At 35.2% G+C, this 26,314-nt stretch overlaps 1 protein-coding gene across 3 annotated transcripts in view; it reads right to left on the bottom strand.

The window, feature by feature from the left end:
* Positions 1-1,114: 1,114 nt before the first annotated feature.
* Positions 1,115-26,314, bottom strand: part of LOC114054301 (inositol monophosphatase 1) — a 45,423-nt gene continuing 20,223 nt past the window's right edge. For 2 of the 3 annotated variants that reach the window (XM_027877507.1, XM_027877508.1), the window contains 8 exons: positions 21,206-21,274; positions 20,531-20,664; positions 18,543-18,647; positions 10,366-10,411; positions 7,763-7,871; positions 5,584-5,692; positions 4,181-4,332; positions 1,115-3,040 (listed from right to left, as the gene is read on the bottom strand). In XM_027877507.1, coding sequence (XP_027733308.1) covers positions 2,925-3,040; positions 4,181-4,332; positions 5,584-5,692; positions 7,763-7,871; positions 10,366-10,411; positions 18,543-18,647; positions 20,531-20,664; positions 21,206-21,268 — 834 coding nt within the window. In that variant the 5' untranslated portion in view covers positions 21,269-21,274 and the 3' untranslated portion in view covers positions 1,115-2,924. The remainder of the gene's footprint in view (positions 3,041-4,180; positions 4,333-5,583; positions 5,693-7,762; positions 7,872-10,365; positions 10,412-18,542; positions 18,648-20,530; positions 20,665-21,205; positions 21,275-26,314) is intronic. The other variant, XM_027877506.1, reaches the window with a different exon arrangement.

The following is a 26,314-nucleotide window of genomic DNA, read 5'->3' on the forward strand; positions in this document are numbered from 1 at the left end:
GAAATGATGCAAGTGGTATTCCTAAATAGCAATAATAAAGAAATATTATAGCTGTGCTGTAAAAATTTCAAATCCTTTCTATTTTTTCCATACACTATGATTTTTTTAAAACTCCAGATCGTATGTAGGTGTGGACATGCATGTTTGTAATCTCTGCTAGTGGGTAGGCTATAGTAGTAGTGCACCTGCGTTCCAGAGCTAAGCCAAAGGAGTTTCTGCAGGATGATCTGTACCAATATGGTGAGCCTCTGAAAATAAATAGGCTACCTAAGGAGTTGTCAACTGGCCTGGGTCAGAAATGGTACAGGTCAAGGCTCCCATGCAAATCACTAGTGAGATCAGTCCATGACTGGCTGCTGTACTTCCAGTCTGGAGGGGAAAAAAATGTTCCTTGAAACAAATGAGATTTTTTTCATATGTCAACAAATCTGTGATGTTGTTAATATCAGTACTTCCTTCTTTGATGCAAATTCCAACTTAATAATACTTTTTCACCATGTATCATTTTTGTCCATGTTCTCCCATAAACCCCCCACAAAGGATCTATCCAACATGCTGAAGGTCTTTTTACATTTTAATAGTTTTTATGCAGCACACAGCCTGTCCATAAGTTATCCCTTGCTCTTGATATGTATTTCCTTTCCTAATTATGCATTTATTTGATGATATCTCTCATGCCACATCTGTCACAGCACATCAGCGGACCCTGAAACCAACTTGTACTCACCATGTATCTCTCCATTCCCCTGTGGCTCACCTTCAATGGAGTTAATACACCAAGACACATAATTGGGACAGTTATTGCAACTGGGTGCTTGGCATCACACAGTGAACAGCTAAAAGAGATTTAGATTGGACTGCATGTGCTTCTAACAAGTTCTTCCTGGATGCAAAAACCAATCCTTTCAAATACAAGTATTTTCCTAGTGGTACTCTACGATTGCAAATCTTGAAAAATCACAAAGTCCAGTTTCTTCATTATGAGTATTATAGATTTATATACAGATACACATAAATATCATTCATAAATATTGGTAATGTCTTATTCATTACTCTGATTTTCTTAAAGTTTCAATGACCAAACAATGACTTTTTAACTTTTAAAGTGTATTTTTAATGCTACCCAAAAGAGAAGCTATTCCATTGGCATAAAAAAGTTTAATTGGAAGAAACTGGTGGACTCGTGGATGGTGAACAGAACATATATACACTAATATAATAGCCTAATGAAGAATGAATAGGCTAATGAATAGCCTAATGAAGAAAACAGGACTACAAAAATGAGAAGCATTATACAAAAAAGATTATAGGCTCAATCTCATTAACTGCAAGGTTCAAAATATTTATATTATTCATTTAAAAAAAAAACTCCCATAAAATCTGAATATACCTTTTAATAATTTCCTTTGGGACAGGGACTGTTTGGTTTTTGTCTTTGTGTTCCAAGAAGCTAACAATGCCTTGTACAAAGTAGAATCTTAATAAATGTCATTGAACTGTTGAATTTAAATATCAATTATTTTTTATTTATTCCACATTTGTAATATTTATAACTAAAACAAATTTAATTTTTTTAAAAAACCAAATCTGTCTTGGCATAATACAGTACATGATGTTTTAAGTACTTACACCACTTAACTGTATAAGTATAACTGTAATACTTATATTTTAGTATCACCTATTCAACATACAAGACAATGAATGTGATTCCCTACCTTGAACACTTTAAACATTTTTAACTTCACCAAATATAAAACATACACTAGCTTAACACAAAGCTTCTATGTTTCATTCACATTTCAGGTTATGGCCTTGAATAAATTAATCCTTTTAAAATATCTATTAGTCAGTGCAATTTTCTTTTATATGGGTGGGAGAAAGAAGCCAAAGATTGCTGAGGAAAGTTGAAGCTACAGATTCTGCTGGAAGTGGAACAGAAGAACTACTTTTAGAAGACACCAAACAGGTCAATATGAGTCTCCTCTATCTGCTCTGCAATGTTTACAAAAACAACCAATATGACTAGAATCAGTCAAAATGCCGAACTGAATAAAAGACTCTTTGAAAAATCAAAATGGCATCTGGTCCAAGGGATTTTTTCTAATTTTTCCATTGCTTATTTTGGCATCCTTTAAACATAGCCTTGTCCTGGCAATCTGCAGTAGGATAGTTAACAAATAGTTTAAAATAAATTCTCCCTATGACTAGGGCAATTATCAAATAGTCGCAAAAACTGTATTAACTTCAAAAACCCCTAAATGGAATATGGTTATATGGAATGACAAATACCTATTCACTGAGCAAATTCTCCTTAATGATAATTAGACTTTGGTGCCAAATAAAGTCTATTCAGCTCAATCTTTCAGCAATTATTCTGACTCTTGAATTGTTGGCTTCAAAATAAGATTTAAGACATTATGACCCAAAGAAGTTTGTTTTTCAGTCTTATAATTCAATAAAATATGGCTTTTGCAGCCCTAAGACTTTTTTCCTACAGAAGTTTATTTTTAATTTAAGAGCACATAAGTATCTAAATATCAAGTTAATAGGATATTCTGAAGATTGCATATCTGGAAGCAACTCCACACAGTTTCTCCTTGACTATTTCAACTGACTGCATAGTGAATATTTTATGAAGCATATTTATTTTGGAGTTCTTCCTCCTTCCCTCTATGTATTCCTTCCTCCCAATAAAACCATTTAAAAGAAGCTAAAAGAATGCTTTTCTGTACTTTGCTAAATAAGCAAATTATAATTTTTATAATCTTGAAACCAAGGACAGTTTAAAATCAACCTTATACTTTTGAAAGAGGCACTACACATTTAAGCTCAACTTGTAGTTGGATCTGAATGATTTGCAATCCCTAGCATGTGACGTGGGGAAAAGCAGTTTGAGATTAAATCATCCACTCAAACCATCTCAATTATTCTTCATCATCTCGCTGAAGAGGTATTAGCTGGATTTCTTTGGCAATTCTTTCTGCCAAGGCTCTACTGCTTGCAGCAATTATTCTTCGTGACATCAAGTCAAAAGGTCCCCCTAAAATCAAAATCAAGCATATCAATGAATCACATGCAGTACAGGAGGGCTCAAAATAAGACCAGGATACATACAATCAGTTACACAGCGTTTCATGGCTTACTAAAGTCTTAAAAAAGCGTATGTATATATACACGCATGGCGCTTAAGTGTTAGCATTAGATAAATGGGATTCCAAGGCTTGCTTACTTTATCTGATACAAACAAATGCCCTGTAAATATCCCATTCCAAAATCTGGAAAAGATATTTATACAAGCTTCTCATCTCCTAGGTGTCCAGGAAAACATATATGACAGTCAAACTTCCACATCTCTCTACCTCCAACCCTTTCATTCTCTTGCTCTTTTCCCTGGCTTCTTAGTTACCTTTGCCCCATATCACTACTTAACTTAAAAAAAAAAAATTCCATTTATTAGCTCACAACAGTTATTTGACTTCTTTGTTTATGCAAAGAAAATCTTAAACTAGAAAGGAAAGAGAAGAAGGAATGTAGGGGAAAGAGTTCAGTTCACCAAATAATTCCTCACAGCAACTACCAACCCAAAAATGTTTTGGGAGATAACAAGTCTCTATGACCCCAAAGGAAATAGCCAAAAATCTCAGGGCTACTGACACTCATTCTGAGAAGCACAGACATAAATCAATGAATCAATTCATAGCCATCCATAGCCTCCCACATAATTTTTGTTATTTTGGTTTTGTGAACAATTATAGATTTCCCCAAGGTAAAAGCTGAGTCAATCAGTCAAAAAGCATTTATTAAGCACTTACTTACTATGTGGAGGCACAGTATTAAGTGCTAAGGACACACAGAAAAGAAGAAAATAGTTCCCACCCTTAAGGAGCTGACATTCTAATGGGAGAAAACAAGCAAACAACTATGGACATAAGGATATTTACAAGTAAAATGGATATAATCTCAAGGAAAGGAACTAATATGAGGGGTAGTGAGTAGGAATAGACCAGGAAAGGCCTCTTACAGAAGGTGGGATTTGAACTGAGTCATAAAAGAAGCCAGCATAAAAGAAAACAAAACAAAACAAAACAAAACAAAAAAATAGTCAAGCATTTAAAAGGATTAGTGAATTATGGGAGGCTCAGAAAACAGGTTAAAGGTTCTCTGCCACCATATAATTTACCTGTTACATCCAAAAGCACTCCACCAGCTTCAGTAATGATAATACCAGCTCCTGCCATATCCCAGCAGTGAATGCCCATTTCATAGTATGCATCTGCTCCTCCACTTGCAACAAGGCACATATTTATTGCTGCTGTACCAACACCCCTTATCCTAAAACACAGTATTTTAAACAAATTTACTAAGAAAAAAAATATCCTTTAAAACTGTTCTTGCTTTTCTCAATTCACTTTATGGAGTGCCACCTGAAATATCTGTTATCCATCAATCCATGGGATAATTAAGGCTAATATATCAAGAAAAATTAATAGTGTGTCATTTCCTTATCCTGTGTATATACTCTACAAAAATAATGAAATAAGTGTTGACCCTAACAAAACTAAATTATTTAATATGTTTTAACATTAACTAATGAGAGTATTTTGTTAACAGTATTAGTAATATTAGTAATACTAACCAATGAGAACATATTGCTAAGAAAAAATAAAAATGATTTTTAAATCCCACCAATAGTAATATAACAGTAAGACTGTCAATTGCCACATACTTTTAGATCTGTCAAACGTGAAATCAGCTCATTTTACTGATACATGAGAAACATACCAGTAAACATATAATATGTAAGCATATAATAAAATATAAATATAATCTTGGATTATAAGAAATGCCAGTACTTTAGACAATGAAAATATTTTATTTGTAATTAGAAAAAAAGTCATAAACTTTATATCACAGGATCAGTCATTCTTGACTGAACTGAAGCATTATTCTAAAAATGTAAGATAAAGACAAAACAGCAAAGGGAATAACAAATAAAATAAGGCTGTTTCATTTTGAGAAAATCTTAAAAATAATGATAGCTCGTGGTCAGAGTAACGTAGGACGGAAGGAGGGCAAATGTCATCATCATTTTGAGAAACGGGGAGGACGGAAGGCAAGTGGAATCTGCAAACTATAAGCTTGTCTTGAATTCCTTGGCAAAATTCTAGCTGCAAAGTTGGAAACAATCAACAATCACATAAATCTGCAATTATTCAATAACTTTCTTTTTACATCAACTCTAAAGAAGCTGTCAGAAGCCATAATGAAGTAGTTGGCTTTCCTAAAGGCACTTATTCTATTAAATTTCAAGAGACTCGAATCCTAAATAAAACCAAAATTTACTTAAAACAATATTTTTAAAGCTTTTACCTTTGAAATATTCAAGGAAAAATTCTGTAACTGTTCAAATATTAGTTTTAAGCTTTTTCTCCACATGAACATTCTAAGATGACTGAATAAGAATCAAGCCACATTTTAACCATTACTATGTTAAGACCTACAGTTTATGAAAAAAAAAATCATTTCTTATTCTAAAATATCAGAATTCTTTGAAGTTTTCAATAGAAGATGAGAATAGCTTACCCATGAATAGGAATACAAAGAAGTCTCTCCATGTTTGAAAGAATAATTTTTACAATCTCTGGTTCTCGGCTAGATCCCAATTCTGTCACCAAAACTGATTTAGTAATATCTAAAAGAAAAAAAAAAAGACTAACATTAGGAACTTGAAATTTCATTATCTTGAACTTAAGACAAAACACAATTATCCATTTGCAATTCAGATTAAATCATGACCTAAGTCCCTCTATGCTTTTTTCCATCAAACATGTCTGCATTTCAGCCTACAAACTTCTTTTGTTTTTAACAACAGTATAGGCCATCCATCTCTTTATGGAATATCATGTGATACAAAGGCTAGAATGATGACTCATTTTACATGTACGATTGGATTTGTTCAATATTTCTAGGTTTATATATTTACATAACACAATGCCAATGTATCTAACATTATGTTTTAAATAACAAGAATTTGGAAATTAACTCTGCAGAAAGTAGTAGACTTTCCTAAAGTTAGCTAAAGAAACTGTCATGCAAGGTCATGCTTGCTCAAGTAACAATCAGAATATCCATCCATCCCACAGACAGGACTCAGGGTGATGTAGGATTTTCTTGGACCCCATGGGCACCGAGCAAGCATCAAGCACATAACAACTACAAGCATCCTAAACCCTTTGGTTTGCCTCATGACTCCAGTTATTTATGTAGTTGGCAAAGGCAGAAGCTTTCTGTTCTTAGGATAACTCACTGAAATCAATACAAAGTCATGGATGCTTGACTATTTCCTCTTCATCAGGTACTAGTTATTCCAATGCTTGGAAACTGTGCACATTAAAACTTTAAAATCTACTAAGACTTTTGGAACATATTGTTTATGTATATAAGACTAGATAGAAATGTCATAATTAATGATAAACCTTCAAAAACTGAAATTCACTCATAATTTGTCCTAGTCCCTTCTTTCCATATGACCTCACTGTATATTTCTAGCACTACCCGCAAACAATTTTGGTTGGAGTCAATATTTAACAATACCCAAATGATGGTTCCTATAATTCTCAAAAGGAGTCTAGTATTCCAACCACTCCCCAAAATGCACAGGATACAACCCATCTGTCTACATAGATAGATCCTCAGGTGGGAAATAAGCAAATACTTTGAACCAGAACATACTGAACTTTGATGCTTTAAAGTGCTAACTATTTGTATATACATTTCCCATAAAACAGCAGTATGAGACTTTTAAAAAATTAAATTAGTATCATAGATTTAAAGCAGTTAGGAACCGTTGGGATCCATTTGATCCATTTAATCCAATATCATCATTTTAAAGATGAGAAAACTGAAGCCCCGAGAAATAAAGTAGTTTGTCCAAGGTCACACAAGTAGTAAACTACAGAGCTAGGATTTAGACTTCAAATCCAGTGTTTTTCCATTGCACTGCTGTTGAGTGGCACAGGCTGAGGCAATTCCAAATCATATTTGCTTTCTCTCTTTCCATGATTAGTATTAAAAGCTGATCCATAGCTAGAAATAAGAAAAGGAAAAAACACCAAAACACTGGAAGGAAATCAATAATCTTAGGCGACAAAATCCCCTTCCACACATTCACACAATTCATCACTGATGAATGGAGTGCTCCTCCCTCTAACTTTGCCAGCTTTTGGCTAGAATCCTTCTCATCCTTCAAAGCCCAGTTCAGATACCATCATATCTGTTTCATTCTTATCTTTGTTTCCCCCAGCACTAAGCCCAGTACCTGGCACATAACAGGTACCTGATAAATGCCTGTTGATTGAGTCTTCCCTGATTTTACTAACTGAAAATAATCTCTCCCTTTTTGAATTTTCTTACAGTACTCTGTCTAGATCTTTGCTTTGCCCTTATTATATTTTACTCTGAATTATATTGACTTAACTTTACATATGTGTGTATATGCATATACACACACATATACATGTACATATAGGTATTATCTTTTCCCCTCATTAGACTCTAGAAGCTTTTTGTAGGCAGGGATCATGTCACTTTCATTTTTTTTTTAAATTTCTAGCTTCTAGCAAAACCTTGTACATAATTGCACTGATATTTATTGGGCTTTATCATTTGGAGAATTCAAAATATTATCATAAAAATAATTCAAAGCCTTCTGAATTAATCATCTATTTTCTCTCTCCCACCAAAAATTATTTAATAAACTTACCTTCTTGTCCTGACACCTGAAGTTTCTGATCATTGCAAAAAGCCCCTTTTCCTTTCCTGCCAGTATACATTTTATCTTCTATACAACTGTATACAACTCCAAATTCCATCTACAGAAGAGAAAGAATTACAAAAGTATAACACTGAACTCAGTGTGTATTATTCTTAAGGAAATTTTCAGTAACAAGAGAATATATTTACATATAATTGTTTTGGTGATCTGACCAGTGATTTCACTGATATAGAAAATTCCTGAAAATCTTTTTACTTTCTTTATTTTTGGTTTTTTTTTGGACTGTGTTTTCTTTTGCAATATGGCTACTATAATCAATATCAAACTGCTTGCCTTCTCAAGAAGTGGGGAGAGACAGAAGGGATAAAGAAAATTTGGAACTCAAAATTTTTAAGAAATGAATGTTAAAAAATTTTTTACATATTAATTGGGAAATATTTAACAAAATAAATAAATAAATATATATATATACACATATACATATACATGTATATATATTTAAAAAAAATAAGAAAACTCCTTCTACCAACTCAGAACAAGAGGCACTTCCTGGGGCACTAAAAGGTTAAGTGACTTGCCCAGAGTCCTCCAGCCTATTCCAAAGCTCCTTGCCACTTTTCTAGAAAAGTGCCCTCTCCTGGATCCTATGTTCTTCCCTCACTTTCGTTCTGTCTCTTGGCTTCCTATAAATTGAGAAGTTTAGGAGGGAAGGTCTTTTCTTATCCATGATTCCAAACTGGAAGTTTAGGCCCTATACACATTACTTCTCTAAGTCAAGCTCCCTGGCTTAAACTAGTTATAGAAATTTCCTGAAGCTTCCCTCAGGCTTCCTATGTAAACCAATCAATAACATATAAGACCTGCCCAGCTCCAAAGGCCTCATTATTATTAATCAGTCAGTGTATATTCATTGAGAGTACATTTGTATGTGATCGCCCTTATTAAAATGGAAGCTCCTTGAAAACAAGAACTTTCTTTGCATCACCCACAGAGATTAGCGCAGTGCCTAGTACATAGTAGAATCTTAATAAATGCTCACTGACTGATGTAAGTACTACACATGCTAGGTTATAAAGGAGAATAAAAAGCAATTCTAAGACTGAATCCACTGTTAGGAGTTTACAATCTATCTGAGAAACTAAGATAAATAAAAGGGGACCCAAGAGGAATAACCCATAATAATCTATGCATGATCCTGATAAGGGATCACCTCTCCAATCTATGCTACTCACTGCTACCAGAATGATCTTCTTAAAATATTAATTTGCTAATGTCACTTCCTTCTTCAAAAATCTCCAACAGTTTCCCATCTCCAGAATATAAACCCCAGGGGCAGCATGGTGGCGCAGTGGATAGAGCACCAGTCCTGGAGTCAGGAAGACCTGAGTTCAAATTCGGCCTCAGACACTTAACACTTACTAGCTGTGTGACCTTGGGCAAGTCACTTAACCCCAGTGCCTAGTAAAAAAGACCCCAAAACAAACAAACAAAAAACAAAAAAAAAAACCACCAGAATATAAACCCCAAGATTCTTTCTAATATGGCTCCAAGCTAAAAGAGGCAGTGTGGTAGATAAACTGTAAAACACAATAAGGAGTCAAAGGACCTAGTAATCTCAGGTCTGTCAAGGAGTAAACCACTTAACATCTCTGAAGCTTATTTCTTTATCTATAAACTGAAGTGGTTGAACTAGATGACCTCTAACACACCTTCTAACTCTCAGTCTATTCTCCCTACCTTCTCTTCCTTTTCTCTTGCATTAGTCCTCTACACAAAACCTCCATTTCAGCCAAACTGTTCTAGGAGTCCTCATACTGTGAACATACCTTTTATTTTTCCACCTTTGTGCCCTTATTTCTAATCTCTTTTCTGTTCCCCAAATACTGTCCCCACTTCTACCGATTCAAATCCTATCCAGTTCAAATAGCATCTCCTCAATGACCTCTTCCTTAATTATCCAGAGTCTAGACTACTTCTCCTTCTGAATTCTTGAATCTACCATCATCCATTCCTTTTTGTTACAAAGTGCTTTGTATTTTAACATATGTATTACCTCCTCACTTAATGTAAATTCCTGGTAAGTAGGGGCGAAGTATTATATTTCTTTCTTATACCCATTTTACTTTGTATGCAACAGGTGCACAATGAATATCAGCAAATTAATCTGGTGACAAAGGCCTAACATAAAAGTTAATTCTAATGTTTCATAATACTCCCTTGTCAGGAAATCCTTTATATCCACTCAAAATCTATCAAGTCACCTCTGAAGTCAATCCTTCCTTATCTTTGTTTAAAAAGTTCTCATTTACAAAATTAAATAAACAGATTTAAACTAAGCAAAGATTCCATATATTTTCCTCAGAACTTATTAAAATATTTGAAGGCTAATTCTAATTTTCTTCACTGCAAAGATATGTAATAATTAACAATTATTGTCATTTATAATACTAAGTAGGTACCATTATATCGTTCATACATATACATTAGCCCAAATTTTATTGCAGTAAAACTTAGAAATCTTTTCCCAAGAAAGTAATAATACATAATTCAAGACAGATTTCAATGCCTATAAATTTTAAATGCCTACATACCTTTTTTCCCACAACAAAGCCAATGGAAACAGCTACAAATGGAAATCTTTAAAAAAATAAAAACAAGAAAGATAACAAATATTCAAAATAAATAAGATTTCTTGGTCAGACCTTATTGTAAAACTATACACAACTCTATGCTGATAGTTTCATATAATACAGAAAAAAGACAAAATACTATGTGCTTTTTTTCTACCGAAGAAAAATCACAGTATGATACATTTATTAATAACCTTTTAACTGTATTCTAAAATGACCTAATAAAATTGGAGAACATATTTCTTCCACATATAGTCTTGATCTACTCTGACTTTATTTCAAATTAAAAGTTAATTTTTTTTATCTGCTTCTCAGGACTACTGAATTTTTAAAAACGAATTTTTTCCAAGTATCTCCAAGATTATGTATACTAAGTATAAACAGAAAAGTGATGAACTAGAGGTAAAGAATGAAATATACATTTTTTGGCATGTCTAATGTGCTGATTCCTTTTACCTGACTCTACTTATCTGTCACAAAGAAGAACTTTTAGATTTTGAGGAGAAAAAAAGAGGGCAGTGATAGTGATTTCAAAAAAAAGAAAGAAAAAATACCAATAAAACATATTTCAAATTTACAGAAGAGAACAAAAGACATTTCAGAAAGAGACAAAGATAAGCAGGGTAGTTTTGGAACTACGTTTTGAATTTGTTAATGGTTGACAACAACAGAGATTCACAATTTAATACATAATCATCTTTTTCTGCTTCTTTGCTTATGACAGTGATCATGTTTGCTAAGTTCATAATAACAAATGAATTTTTTTAAAAGAGTGACCAATGGAACTTATTGCATATCATAGTTATGGATAGGAGAATTTGGGAATAAACAAAGACATAGAGAGCACTGTAAGATGTAAAATAGTTAATTTGATTACATTAAATTAAAAAGATTTTGTACAAATAAAACCAATGTAGCCAAGATCAAAAGGTAAGCAGAAAATTGGAGGGGGGGAATTTTATAGACAGTTTCTCAGGTAAAGGTCTCGTATCTCAAATATATAGAGAACTTTGCCAAATTTATAAGAATATGAGTCACTGTCATTCCCCAATTGATAAATGGTCAAAGGATATGAACAGGCAATTTTTGGAATAAGAAATCAAAACTATATATATTCATATATAAATACTCTAAATCATTATTGATTAAAGAAATGCAAATTAAAACAACCGAGATATAATCTGATACCTATCAAATTGGTTGAAATGATAGAAGGGGAAATGACAAATGTTGGAAGAGATATGAAAAACTGATACACTAATACACTGTTAGTGGAACTGTGAACTTATCCAATCATTCTGAAGAGCAATTTGGAATTATGTCCCAAGAGTTTTAAAACTGTGTATATCCTTTGACCCAGCAATAGCACTATTAGGTCTATTTCCCATGGTGATCAGGGAAAAAAGAAAAGAACCTATATGTTCTAAAGTATTTATAGCAGCTCTCTTTGTGGTGGCAAAGAACTGGAAATTGAAAGATGCCCAACAAGTGGGAAATGGCTAAACAACCTGTGGTATATGACTATGATGGAATACTACTGTGCTGTAAGAAATGATGAGCAGGTTGATTTTAGAAAAACATGGAAAGATTTGAATGAAATAATGAAGAGTGAAATGAGTATACAAGAAACAAGAGAACATTGTATACAAGAACAGCAACTTTGTTTGAAGAATTAACTGTGAAAAACTAAGCTATTATAAATATTCAAATCAACTACAAAAGACCTATGAAGGAAAATAGTATGCATGGTATGAGTTTACATACACACACACACACACACACACACACACACACACACACACACGTATCTGTGTCAAGTGGTGACCTCTAGTGTAGGGTGGGGTCAAAGGCAGTAAGAAGGGAGGGAGACAGTTTGGAACTTAAAATGTAACAAAAAAATTATTTTGAATTTTTAAAAAGTGACTGAAAACATCACTAAACGAAAATCATTCTCTCAGTTGAAAATTTCAACTCACATTTTACAGAAAAAACTGAGGCCATTCTCCATGAAATCCCTCTTCCTCATCTCTTATCACTCAGAAGCCTTCTGTCATTATCTCTTCCTTCACCCTTGTCTCACACGATGAAGTGGCCATACTCCTTACCAAGGCTTACCACTCTGCTCAAGTGATTTATTCTATCTTTTCTCCTCCAAAAGATTGCCCCTTCTCTCATTCCCACTCTTTCACTTATTTTCAGTCTCTCCCTCTCTTACTGGCTCATGTTCTGTTGCCTATGACTCCTCTATCCTGAAAAAATTCTCATTTGATCCTTCTATCCCTTTTAACTATCATCCTATATCTCTTCTGCCCTTTGTAGCTAAACTTTTCTACTTTCTTCTCACTCTCTTCTTAACCCCTTATGATCTGGCTTCCAAACTTATCATTCCACTTAAACTGCTCTCTCCAAAGTTATTCTCTTAGTTGTCAAATCCAATGGCCTTTCTCAATGCTCATTCTCTCCTTCTCTGTAGTCTTTGACTCTGTTGATCACGCTCTCTTCCCTGATACTCTCTTTTCTCTAGGTTTCCAGGATACCACTCTCTTCTGTTTTTTCTCCCCCCTATCAGACTGCTCTTTCTCAGTTTCCTTTGCTGGATCCTCATCCAGATCATGTCCTCTAACTGTAGGTGTCCCACAGTGTTCTGTCCTGGGCCCTCTTCTGTTCTCCCTCTACACTACTTCACTTGGTGATTTCATCAGGTCTCATGGATTTAATCACCATCTTCATGCAGATGATTCTCCATTCTATCTTTCCTGCCCCAAACTCTCTGCTGACCTCCAATCTTGCAACTCTAACTGCTTTTCAGACATCTCAAACTTGGATGTCCAGTAGATATCTTAAACTCAATATGTCCAAAACAGAATTCATTATCTTGCACCCTAAATCTTCCCTCCTTATTAATTTCCCTTTAACTTTAGAAGGCAACACCATTCTCCCAGTCCCTCAGACTCACAACCTAGGAGTCATCCAGGGTTCCTCATTATCTCTTACCCTTCCATGTCCAAGCTATTGCCAAGCACTATTAGTTTTACTTTTGCAGTATTTCCCGAGGAAGTCCCCCTCTCTCCTCATACATTGTTACCACTCTAGTGTAGGCCCTCATCACCTCACACGTGGATTACTGTAATAGCCTGCTGTGCGTGCCTGCCTCAAGTCTCTCCCTACTCAAATTTATCCTCCATTCAGCCACTAAAGTGATTTTTCTAAAGTACTGGTCTGATCATGTTAACCCCACTCCCACTCAATAAACTCCCTCTAGCCTTTAAGAGCAAATACAAAATGCTCTGTTTGGCATTCAAACCCTTTTATAATTTAACTCCCTTCTATCTTTCCAATCTTCTTACACATTCCTCCTCAACAAGTACTCTTCAATCCAGTGATCCTGACCTCCTGGGTATTCCACAAAGACAGGGGTGGGGAACGTTTGGCCTTGAGGCCACATGTGGCCCTCTAGGTCCTCAAATGCAGCCCTCTGAGTGAATCCAAACTTCACAGAACAAATCCCCTTAATAAAAGGAAGTGTTCTGTAAAACTTGGACTCAGTGAAAAGGCTGCACCCAAGGACCTAGAAGGCCACATGTGGCCTCGAGGCTACAGGTTTCCCACCCCTGCACAAAGACATTTTATCTCTTGACTCCAAGCATTTTCTCTGGCTGCCCCCCTCCCCCATGCCTGGAATGCTCTCCCTCCTCCTCTCTAACTACTGATCTCCTTTCCTTCCTTACCAGCTAAAATTCCTCCTTCTACAGGAAGTCCCTAATACCTCTCAATTCCAGTGCCTTCCTCTTTTAACTATTTCCTATTTAGCTTGCTTTATATATATATATTTGTATCCTTGTTGTCTCTCCCATTAACTTATAAGCTTCTTGAAGGAAAGAACTATCTTTTGCCTCTTTTTGCATCCAGTGCTTAGCTGAGTGCCTGACATTTAGTAAGTGCTTAATAAATGTTTATTGAATAATAACGAAAAAACAACAACAATGGTTTAGGAGAACAGGTAATGAAAAATACCTCTTTCCTCACAGCAGAGAGGCAGAGAATCACCAGGGGACAATATTATATACAGGGTCAGGTGGGACTTCTTCTACCAAGCCTCAACACTTCATCCTGAGGCCTCACTACAATCCTAGAATCCACACATTAGAAATACCTCCACCCTAGTGCCTCTACCTCTGACTGGGAGTACTTTTCTCTCCCTGCCCCTCCTCTCTTCCTCTTGGAGTCCTTTTATGCTTATTCCCTCATTAGAATGTAAGCTCCTTGAAGGTAGGGACTGTATTTCTTTCTATAAGTACTTGTATCTTTATCATTTAGCGCCATGCTAGCCACATGGTAAAAGCTTAATAAATGCTAGTTGACTGACTGTTGACTACTGATATTTTTACTTAACTGTTTTCCTTTGTTATGAGAATTCAGGTTGTAGATGGGGGGAAAAGGGAATTCCCCCAGAATGACAGAGATGAAAGGGTAAACTGTTATCAATAAAATATATTTTTAAAAATAATAAATGATTTTTTGGCTCTATAACCAGACTCTGCTTTCTTTCCTTATGGAACTATAATTTTAATACTAGTAGCATTCCACTTTTATTATCAGGACAATTCTCAATTTGGTGGGTGATAACATTTACATCATTAAAGAAACAACAGATTAAAAGCTTTCCGTAGTGAAATGTACGTATGGTATGGAAGTATGCCCTTTATAAAGGCAAGATGCAAGAGCTGGCCTATGGTTGCATCTGATAAGGCTTGGTATCCCCCAGGGTACATGGTAAATAAAGGAGACATAAAGCCTGTCCCTCTTCTCTGTATGTACTGTTTCACTCAGTGAGCTCATCAACACCAATGGACTCAATTATTGTCTCTGTGAAGATGATTCTCAGATCTATGTGTCCAGCCTTAACCTTTCTACTAACCTCCAGGTTCACATCTCCAATTGCCTAGTAGACATTTTGAACTGGATGTCTATTCATAGACATCCTGAACTCTACATGTCCAAAACTGAACTGATCTTTCCCTCCAAACCCTCCCCTCTTCCCAACTTTCCTATTATTGTCAAGGGTACCATCATCCTCTCAGTCACCCAAGCTGACAACCTAGAGGTCACCCTCAACTTCTCACTCTCTCATCCTATATCCCATCAGTTGCCAAATCTTGTCCTATTAAGTCCTAAAGGCTTAATAAATGCCTTTAACATTTGTAATATCTTTGGTGTGTACTCCCTTCTCTCTTCTGACACTGCCATCACGTTGGTACAGGCTCTCATCGCCTCACATCTGAACTATTTGCAATAGCCTGCTAATTGGTCTCCCTACCTCATCTCTCCCCAAACCAGTTCCTCTTCCAGTCAGCTGTCAAACTGATCATCCCAAAGTGCAGGTCTGACTATGATATTCCTCTATTCAATAAATTCCTGTGGCTCTCCATTATCTCTAGGATCAAATATAAAATCCTCTGTTTGGTTTTTAAAGACATATAGTCCTCTTTGACAACGAAGAACAAACAGCAGCAGCAAAGACCTTTAGAATATGGCACCCACATTTCCAGTCTTCTTAGACCTTACTCCCTACCCTGTCCCCCAACACTATGCTCTGCAATCCAGTGACACCAGTCTCCATTTCCTGATTCTGGGAATTTTTACTGGCTGTCTCCCATACCTAGAATGCTTTCCCTCTTCATCCATGCCTCCTGGCATCCCTGGCTTCCTTCAGGACTCAACTAAAGTTCTGCCTTCTGCAAGAAGCCTTTTCCAGTCCTCCTTAATCTTAATGCCTTCTCCCAATTTATTCTGTATATATCATTTGTACATAACTGTTTGCATGTTGTTTCCCTCATTAGTCTGTGAGCTCCTTGAAAACAGGAACTATTTTTGCCTTTCTTTGTATCTTCAGTTCTTAGCACAGTACCTGGCACATAGCAGACACTTAATAAACGCCGCTGACTTGACTTGAACAAGTTGACACATACATTGCCACTACAACTGTTTCAGAATCACTTTAAACTATTAGGAGGGTAAAATGACTAGTTTTTTGTAATTTTACAACTCAAAACAAAAGACTTCTTTACATTCCAGCAAAGCCTCAATGCTACTACTCAATACCAGGTATTTAACACAACTCAGATATAGGATTAACACTGAACTTTGTTGAACAAACTGCTGCTGACTTTGCTGAACCAAAATGCCACTTCTGGGAGGAGTTGTAACAAAAATCAGAACTGGCTATTCAGCATTCCACATTCATCTTATCTACAAGAGTCAGGAAGAACTGGATTCCAATCCTATTTCTGGCACATATCTATGTAACCAAGGGCAACTCATTTAACCTCTCAGGACCCCCAGGAAATTCTCTGAGACTAAATATCAGACAAATCATTGACTTGTATCACTGAAGAGAGTTGCCATACCAGAAAGCCCTGCACTGATGAAATCAGAGGACCAGGCCAAAAAAAAGTCTTAACTATAGAAGCACAACAATAATAACATGTAGATATCAACTGCTATCTCAGAAGAGAGAAAAGATCAGGAAAATATTCAAGAGCACTTTAAAGATTAGAACTGGATTAAATGTGAAAAGTACTGAGTTCATGCCTGAAAGGAGGTCAACAAAGAAGGAAGGAGGATACTGGCAGAGCTGTGCTGGTAAATCTTTAATAACGAGCCCTTGTAGGGGATCGGGGGAAGTTCATGACATACTTTTAAGTATAATCTGAATATTGACATTTTCTCCATTGCTTCCTTAAGTCTATCAATGAAACTTAAGCCTAGATCTGCAGCATTTGCCAATTTCTGAGGTGTAAATGCTCACACTGAAAACATAGTAATTGGCTCTCAAAAATCAAGAGAAGCTGGCTCCAGCACATGCCGGGCCATGGGTATCACCGAGCATTGGAAACAGGTCTAAGAAACACATTCTCCTTTGAGGCTATTTATTGTTCATATATTTAGGGCCGGAAGGAACAACAGAAGTCTCCTTGTCTAAGGCTTGCTTTTTATAGATGAGGAAACTGAGACCCAAGGAGATGGAAGTGACGTGCCAAAGGTCACATACATAGGTAGTAAATGAAAGGGCCAGGACGTGAACCCAGGTTCTTCAATTCCATACATATCCTAAACCATAAGAAGCGTTAATATTTTACAGTTTTATATAGACTCCAGACAGCCACTGTTTGCCAAGTATATGCATGTGCATGTAGAGACAGAGATGAGAGACAGTGACAAAGTTCATAGATCTACAACTACAATGGACCTCATGGACCTCAAAAGGCCATCAAGTCCAACTTCTCATTTTACAGATGAGAAAACTAAGGCCCATAGAAGCTAAGTTACTTGCCCAAGTCACAAAGGTAATAACTGTCAGAAGAAAGATTTAACCCAGGTCTCTTGATTCCCCGAGCTCTTTCCCACCCCACGCCCCCCCTACCCCCGCACTGATTAAAAAAAAAAAATCTACTCATTTAAGGAAAATAAGGTTGATTCTCATTAATAATAATTCTTACAATTATCTTAATATTATCTAAAAATAATTATCTAATAATTAGTAATATTTCCCTGAAATCCCTTCTTCTATTTACTCTTCCTTTTGAACTGTACTAGCTCCCTATTCTTTCCAGATTCTGTCTATTCTGACTACCCTCTTCCCCATATGCATTTTAACCCCCTAATCTGTCAGCACACACTGAAACTTTGGGAGGCCATGCTGTTCCATATTTAAATTTTCATTTGGTTCCAAGACACAATCTGGGACAGCCAGGGGACAATTTGGTGACATATACAACAGCTTTATAATGCTAATAACTACATTCCTGATTGAGAATTGATTGAGAAAATTAAATAGTATTTATTAAAAACAACAATGTTAAACATTCTTTTGTAAAAGTTGGCTATTTTTTGAAGAAGCTTAAACAGGACAATCATTTTTCTAAATGGTGGAATGTTAAAAATTTTAGAATTCCAAAACAAAAACCCCAACAGCATACAACACAAAAAATTGTTAATAACAATGACAAATAAATAGCTGATATTATATAAAACCTATGCTTACAAAGCCATTTATACTGATTAATTAATTTGACTATCACAAAACATGGCAAAAATTTGCATTTTATTGATAACAGTATTATTGGAGTGGTACATACCTATGAACAAAGTTAGTAGTTCCATCAATAGGATCAATTATCCATGTGGGATTATCAGTCAAGACACTGTATTCCCCAGCAGCCACTGATTCCTCACCAATGAAACTAAAGGATAAGAATATCAAATGTTATCAAGTTCATTTTACTTTCATTTTCCTAAACATATTTCACAAACTCAGCAGTCTACTCACAAAATCTCACAAACTTACATCACAGACTTAGAATTGGCACCTAGTTCAATGTCTAATTTTACAAATGAATAAATGAAGGCCTGAGAGAGGACTTGCCTAGTGTCAAACAGGTTATAGTAGCCAGGCAGGGATTTTGAACCCAATTCCTCTAACCCCATATCCAGCACTCTTTCTGCCTGCACACTCTTCTGCTATTACTCCTCTTTATTTCTGGAAGATCTGCAAGAATATAGATCTGACTCTGTGCTGGTCCAAGTTCTTACACAGACAGCAGGGCTCAATATAAATGCAAAGTTAAGGTGAGTCAGAGTTCAAGGAGCTAAAAAGCGCATCAGATACAAAGAAGAAAACATGAAGAACATCAAAAATACAGGGACAAGAATCAGCCTGAAATCAAACCATTCACTCAAGGCACTGTGCGCATGACACCCGGCCTGGATCAGTCTAAAATAAGGAGGCATCTTAAGTAAACAACTGTGTGCCCTCATCAGTGGTGTCTCTGTCCTTTTATAAAACTTCTTCTTCTACTTCAGTTCAATTCAGCAACATTTACTGCCTGGCGCAGGGTTACCTCGCAGTGACACAAGGAAAGGATGTAACACTTGAGACCAACATCTAATAAAAGGGGGGAGACTTAGATAAATGCAAAGGAAAGATTCAGTCAAGATGCTCCGAGAAATCTAGGGACAGATTTCTGTAGCTACTTAATATAATTATCCTTGGCAAGTCACTTTATCTTTGCCTGCAAGTTTCCTCATCTTTAAAATGAGGGAGTTGGGGGCAGCTAGGTGGCGCAGTGGATAGAGCATGGGCCCTGAAGTCAGGAGGACCTGAGTTCAAATGCAGCCTCAGACCAAACACTTCACACTTACTAGCTGTGCGACCCTGGGCAAGTCACTTAACCCCAACTGCCTAATTTAAAAAAAAAAAAAAAAAAAAAAAGAGGGAGTTAAACCAGAGGCCTCTCAGGTCTCTTCCAGCTCTAACTCCATGATCCTTTTTCTAAGCTCTTCTTTCCAGCTTCTACTAGAATTGTTTCCCTCTTTGTACTGGTATCCCCAGAGCACAGCACTGCCTGGAACACAACAGATACTTAATAAATGTCTGCTAATTGATAGCTAAGGGTATAGTTTTTGTTCATGCAAAAAGGTTGTGATCTCAGCTACGAGTGGATACTGGTAAAGGAAACCAAGGCTTTCTCTCCCACATAAAGGCAATTCCTTCTACCTGCAACATGAAAGTCTTCCTGCCTTGATTTGAAACTCATCTCCCTCCTCCCTAGTAGCTTCAACTTCTCCCTCTCTCCTGGGTGCTTTTCAGCCTGTATAATGTATTTGAGTTGTCATGTTCTTTCCCCCTGCCCTCCACAAAAGCTTTCATTTGTCCACATTACCCTTCCAGTTTCTTTCATGGGTCAAGGATAGACAGACTGGTCTCATACTAAATTATGTTACACCACAAATAATATAATAGCAAAATTTCGAAGGAGAGGCCACATACCCTAAAAGATAGAAAGCTGGCCTATAAATCAAGATGACCTGGGTTCAAATCCCACCTCTCCCACACACTAGCTGTGTGGCCCTGGGTAGGTCATTTAACCACTCAATAATGAAAGCAACACTCTAAGAGCTTAAGTGGCAAAATAGCTTCCAACCTGCACTGGCATAAAGAACTTCCTCACCAGAGGTCTACACAAAACAACTCAAAAAAGTTCCAAGGAATTTAATTATGCCTCCACCTGTTTCTATTTCTGCATTATTTATACTCTGTATTCTATACTTGAAATTGAAGAAATACCTGTGAGAAGGAAACCTCTCCTTTATGGCAGAAAGCATCATTTTTTCAACTTTCTGGTCAGTGGCTGTAACCAGATCTGCTGGAGAACTCTTCATCATGACAGCCACCTCATTTTTTAAAGCTTCCCGAATCACCTAAAGAGATTGTTTTTAGTGAACACATGGAAAAGAGATGAACAACTTAAAACCAGAAAAAAACACAAATGGTATAAAACATGAAAGTAGTACTCAACAATACCCACAGCCATCAACCTTTAATTTACATAAAATTAGCCTTCAGAGATCAAGGAAAGAAAGTTACAGCTGGAAGAACCTTATAGATGAGCTGATCATTTTATAGATGATGAAACTGAGGTCCAGAGAAAAGAGTAATTTACCAAGGCACATGGCTAATTAGTAGAATTGAACTAGAAAATCATATCATCCAGACTCTTTCTAAGATACAATAATCATAAATTCATGAATTTCTAAAACTGAGTCCTTTGTCAGACTCAGCTCTGTCATCTTTTCATATTGTAGTAGTAGTTTTTTAATCCAGGAGGTGGAACATTTATTTCTTTGAATTCAAGTGATATTTAGCCAAAAGAAAAGTGAGCTTCACTAACTTTTTAAAAAGTCTCATTTAAAATAGCAACATAAATTGTGTACCCATCCATGTATATGTGACCCAATTTACCTCTCCGGCTTTTCTTGCTAGGGTTATTGCATAATCCATGCATTCTTGCCAAGGATCGGCCATCTTCTCCTGTATATATTTAAAGACATTATGTAAAATAGCTACAAATTCCCAAAAGTCCTAATCTTAGTTGAAGAATATGCTGTTCAAAAGTTAGTCCCATAAAAAAAAGTTAGCCCCCAAAATATGCTTTGATTTCAGATTCACCACCTTCCCCATCTAAGAACTCATAAATTTTTAAGATACCTTCTATAGTCATGTTACTTTAAAGATTACATAATCCAACCCCCTAATTTTACAGCTTAGGTAACAGAGGCCTAGAAAGGTAGAGTGTCTTGCTACGATGGGGCAAAGTCAGGATGCTTTTACTACTACCCCAAGATGCTTGACCAAATTCAAGGGCTTATTGAGATTTTTTCCAAATTTTTTATTTACTTACTTTTAGCTTTTTTTTTTTAAATTCTGAGTTCCAAATTATCTCCTTCCATCCAGCCCCCCTCAACCATTGAAAAAGCAAGTGATATATCAATTACACATGTGAAATCATGAAAAATATTTCTATATTAGCAACTGCAAATTGCATGTTGCAAAAAAAAAAGCAAGAAATATTAAAAAAGTGAAAACTACTTCAATTTGCAGAGTTCACAAGTTTTCTCTTTAGATGTGGATAGCATTTTTCATCATGAATCCTTTGTAATTATCTTGGATCACAGTATTGATCAGAGTAGCTAAGTCTTTCACAGTTGATCATTATAATATTGCTATTACTGTGTACAATGATCTCCTGGTTGTGCTCACTTCACTCTGCATCAGTTCATAAAAGTCTTCCCAGGTTTTTCTGAAGCCATCCTGCTCATCATTTCTTATAGCACAATAGTATTCCATCACAATCACATAGCATAACTTGTCCAGCCATTCCTTAATTGATAGGCATCCCTTCAATTTCCAATTCTTTGACACCACAAAAAGAGCTGGTGTAAGTATTTTTGTACATGAATCCTTTTCCTTTTTATCTGATCTCTTTGGAATAACAGATTTAGTAGTGGTATTGCTGGGTCAAAGGATATGCACAGTTTTGCATAGTTGGTGGAGTTGGATTTTTTTTCCTTGGTGAGCTCATTTATGGCTTGTTCAACTTCCATTCCTAAATGCATAGTTCCAAATTGTTCCCTAGAATTGTTGGACCAGTTCACAACTCCACCAACAGTATATTAGTGTCCCTGTTTTTCTACATCCCCTCCAGCATTTGTCATTTTCCTTTTGTGTCATGTTAACCAATGTGAAAGGCATCAGGTGGGAACTCAAAGGTGTTTTAATTGCATTTCTCTAATCAATTGTGATTTAGAGGACTTTTGTATATAACCATAGATAACTTTTATTTCTTCTTCTGAAAACTGCCTATTCATATTCTTTGGCCATTTATCAATTGAGGAATAATTATTTTTATAAATTTGACTCAGTTCCCTATATATTTGAAATATGAGGCCTTTATTAGAGAAACTTGCTGTTAAAGTTATTTACCAATTTCCTGCTTTTCTCTTAATTTTGGCTGCACTGATTGTGTTTGTGCAAAACCTTTTTATTTTCACATAATCAAAATTATCCATTATACTTCCCATGACCATACTTTTGTTTGGTCATTAACTCTTCCTTTATCCATAGATCTGAAAGGTAAAATTTTCTATGTTCCCCTAATTTGCTTGTATCACTTTTTATGTCTAAATTATGTACCCAATTTGCCCTTATTTTGGTATATGAGGTAAGATGTTAGTCTATGCCTATTTCTGCTAAACTGTTTTCCAGTCTTCCCAGTAATTTTTTTCAAATAGTGAATTCTTCCCCCAAAAGCTTGGATCTTTGGATTTATCAAAACTAGATTACTATATTACTATATAGGAAATGTACCTAAAGTATTCCACTGATCTATCACTCTATTTCTTAGCCAATACCAGATTGTTTTGATGATTACTGCTTTGAAATATAGTCTAAAATCTGGTACCACTAGGCCACCTTCCTTCAGGGCTGTGCCCCCCCCCCCCCATTGGTTCTCTTGATATTCTTGATCTTTTGCTCATCGAGGATGAATTTTTTTTTTGTTATCTATGAAATAATTCTTTGATAGTTTGATTGGTATGGCTCTGAATAAGTAAACAAATTTAGATAAAATTGTCATTTTTATTTTATTAGTTCAGCCCACCTATGATCAATTAATGCTTCCTCGGTTGTTTAGATATATCTTTGTGTGAAATGTTTTATAATTGTGTTCATAGAGTTCCTGGGTTTGTCTTGGTAGGTAGACTCCCAAGTACTTTATGTAGTCTGTAGTTATTTTAAATGGAATTTCTCTATCTCTTCCTGCTGGGTTTTATTGATAATAGAGAAATATTGATGATTTATATGAAGGTATTTTATATCCTGAAACTTCACTAAAATTGTTAATTGCTTCAGCTATATTTTGGTTGATTCTCTAGGATTCTCTGAATATATACCATCACATCATCTGCAAAGAGTGTTAGTTTTGTTTCCTCATTGCCTATTCTTACTTCTTCAATTTCTTTCTTGTCTTATTGCTGCAGCTAGCATTTTTAATGTAATACTGAATAACGGTGATGATAATGAACAGCCTTGCTTTACCCCTGATCTTACTGGGAAGGCTCCCTGTTTATACTCACTTACAGATTGCTTGCTCTTGATTTTAGAGAGATACTACTTATCATTTTAAGAAAAGCTCCATTGATTCCTATGCTTTCTAGTATTTTTAATAGGAATGGGTGTTGTATTTTTGTACAAAGATTCTTCTGCATTTATTGAGATAATACGATTTTTATTGTTTTTGTTATCAATCTAGTCAATTACATTAATACTGAACTAGCTCTGCATTCCAGGTATAAATCCCACTTGGTCAGAATGTAAGATCTTTTTAATATATTGCTGTCATTTCCTTGCTAGTATTTTATTTAAAATTTTTACATTGATATTTATTAAGGAAATTGGCCTACAGTTTTTTTTTTCATGTTTTTGCTCTACCTGGCTTAGGTATCAAAACAATATTTCTATCACACAAGGAATTTGGTAGAACTCCTTCTTTACTTATTTTTTTCAAATAGTTTATATATTATTGGAATTAATCGTTCTTTAAATGTTTGGTAAAATTCATATGTAAATTCATCTGGTCCTAAGGATTTTTTTTCCTTGGTGAGCTCATTTATGGCTTGTTCAACTTCCATTCCTAAAACAGGGTTATTTAAGTATTCTATTTCTTCTTCTGTTAATCTGGAAAATTTATAGTTTTGTAAATATTCATCCATTTCACTTAATCAGTTTTATTGGCATATAATTGGGCAAAATAACCTTAATGATTGTTCTAATTTAAGCTTCATTAGTGGTACATTCAATTTTCAATTTTTTATACTGGTAAACCTAGTTTTCTTCTTTTTTTTAATTCAAAATAGCCAATAGTTTGTTTATTTTATTGTTTTTAATCTTTAGGATTAGATTTACTATCCAATTAATTTTTCTGAGTAATATTTTATTTTTCCCATATGGTGATCATGATCACCATACCTCATACATCAGAATGTATGATCACCATACATCATACATCAGAATGTATGATCTTTTAAAAATATTGCTGTCATTTCCTTGCTAGTGTTTTATCTAAAATTTTTACATTGATATTTGTTAAGGAAATAGGCCTACAATTATTTTTTTTCATGTTTTTACTCTCCCAAGCTTAGGTATCACAACCTAATTCATCAAAACAAAATTCATTTTAAAAATTCATTTTAAAAAATTTTAAGTTCCAAATTTTCTCCCTTCCTCTGTCCCCTCCCTGAGGTGGTAAGCAATTTGATACAGGTTATACATGTGCAATCATGCAAAACAAATTTCCATATTAGTCATGTTGTGAAAGAAAACCAAAAAAGTGTGAAAAAACTAAAGAAAGTGAAAAATAGTATGCTTTGATCTGTATTCAGACTCCATCAGTTCTTTCTCTGGAGGTTGATAGCATTTTTCACCATGAGTCCTTTGGAATTGTTGTGGATCATTGCACTGCTGAAAAAAACTAAGTCATTCACAGTTGATCATCACACAATATTCCGCTCACTTCACTTTGCATCAGTTCATGTAAGTCTTTCCAGGTTTTTCTGAGATCAGTGTGCTCATCATTTCTTATAGTACTATAGTATTCCATTACAATTACATACAACAACTTGTTCAGCCATTCTCCAATTGATGGACATTTTCTCAATTTCCAACTCTTTGCCATCATAAAGAGTTGATATAAATATTTTTGTACAAATAGATCATTTCCCGCTCTCCCTCCCTTTCTTTAATCTTTGGTATACAGATTTAGTAGTATAACTGGGTCAAAGGGTATGCACAGTTATATAGCCCTGTGGGCATAGTTCCAAACTGTTCTTCAGAATGATTGGATCAACTCTACCAACAGTTCATTAGTGTCTCAATTTTTCTGTATCCCCTCCAATATTTATCATTTTCCTTTTCTATCACGTTAGCCAATCTGAGGTAGTAACTCAGAGTTGTTTTTTCACTTAATTTTTAACCTATGCTTCCAAGGCCCTTTACTAAATGTAATTTTTATTACATTATGGTCTAAAGAGAATGCATTTAATATTTCTGCTTTTCTGCATTTGTGAGATTTTTATGCCCTAATACATACTCAGTTTTTGTGAAGGTGCCATGTACAGCTGAGAAAAAACATATTCCTTTCTATTCATACTCAATTTTCTCCAGAGATCTATCATATCCAGCTTTTCTAAAATTCTATTTATCTCCTTAACTTCTTTCTCATTTATTTGTTAGATTTATCTAGTTCTGAGAAAGGAACATTGAGGTTCCTAAATAGTACAGTTTTACTATTTCCTCCTGTAACTTTTTTTAACTTTTCTCTTAATTTAGATGCTCTGTCATTTTGGTACACACACACAGACACACAGACACACACACACACACACACACATTTGCTATTGATATTACTTCATTGTCTATGTACTTTTATCAATGTGTAGTTTCCCTGATTATTCTTTTAAGTAGGTCTATTTTTGCTTTTGCTTTGTCTGAGATCATGATTGCTACCCTGCTTTT

The sequence above is a fragment of the Vombatus ursinus genome, unplaced genomic scaffold, assembly GCF_900497805.2.
Source record: "Vombatus ursinus unplaced genomic scaffold, bare-nosed wombat genome assembly UNPS02014812.1, whole genome shotgun sequence".
In the NCBI taxonomy this organism is placed as follows: domain Eukaryota; kingdom Metazoa; phylum Chordata; class Mammalia; order Diprotodontia; family Vombatidae; genus Vombatus; species Vombatus ursinus.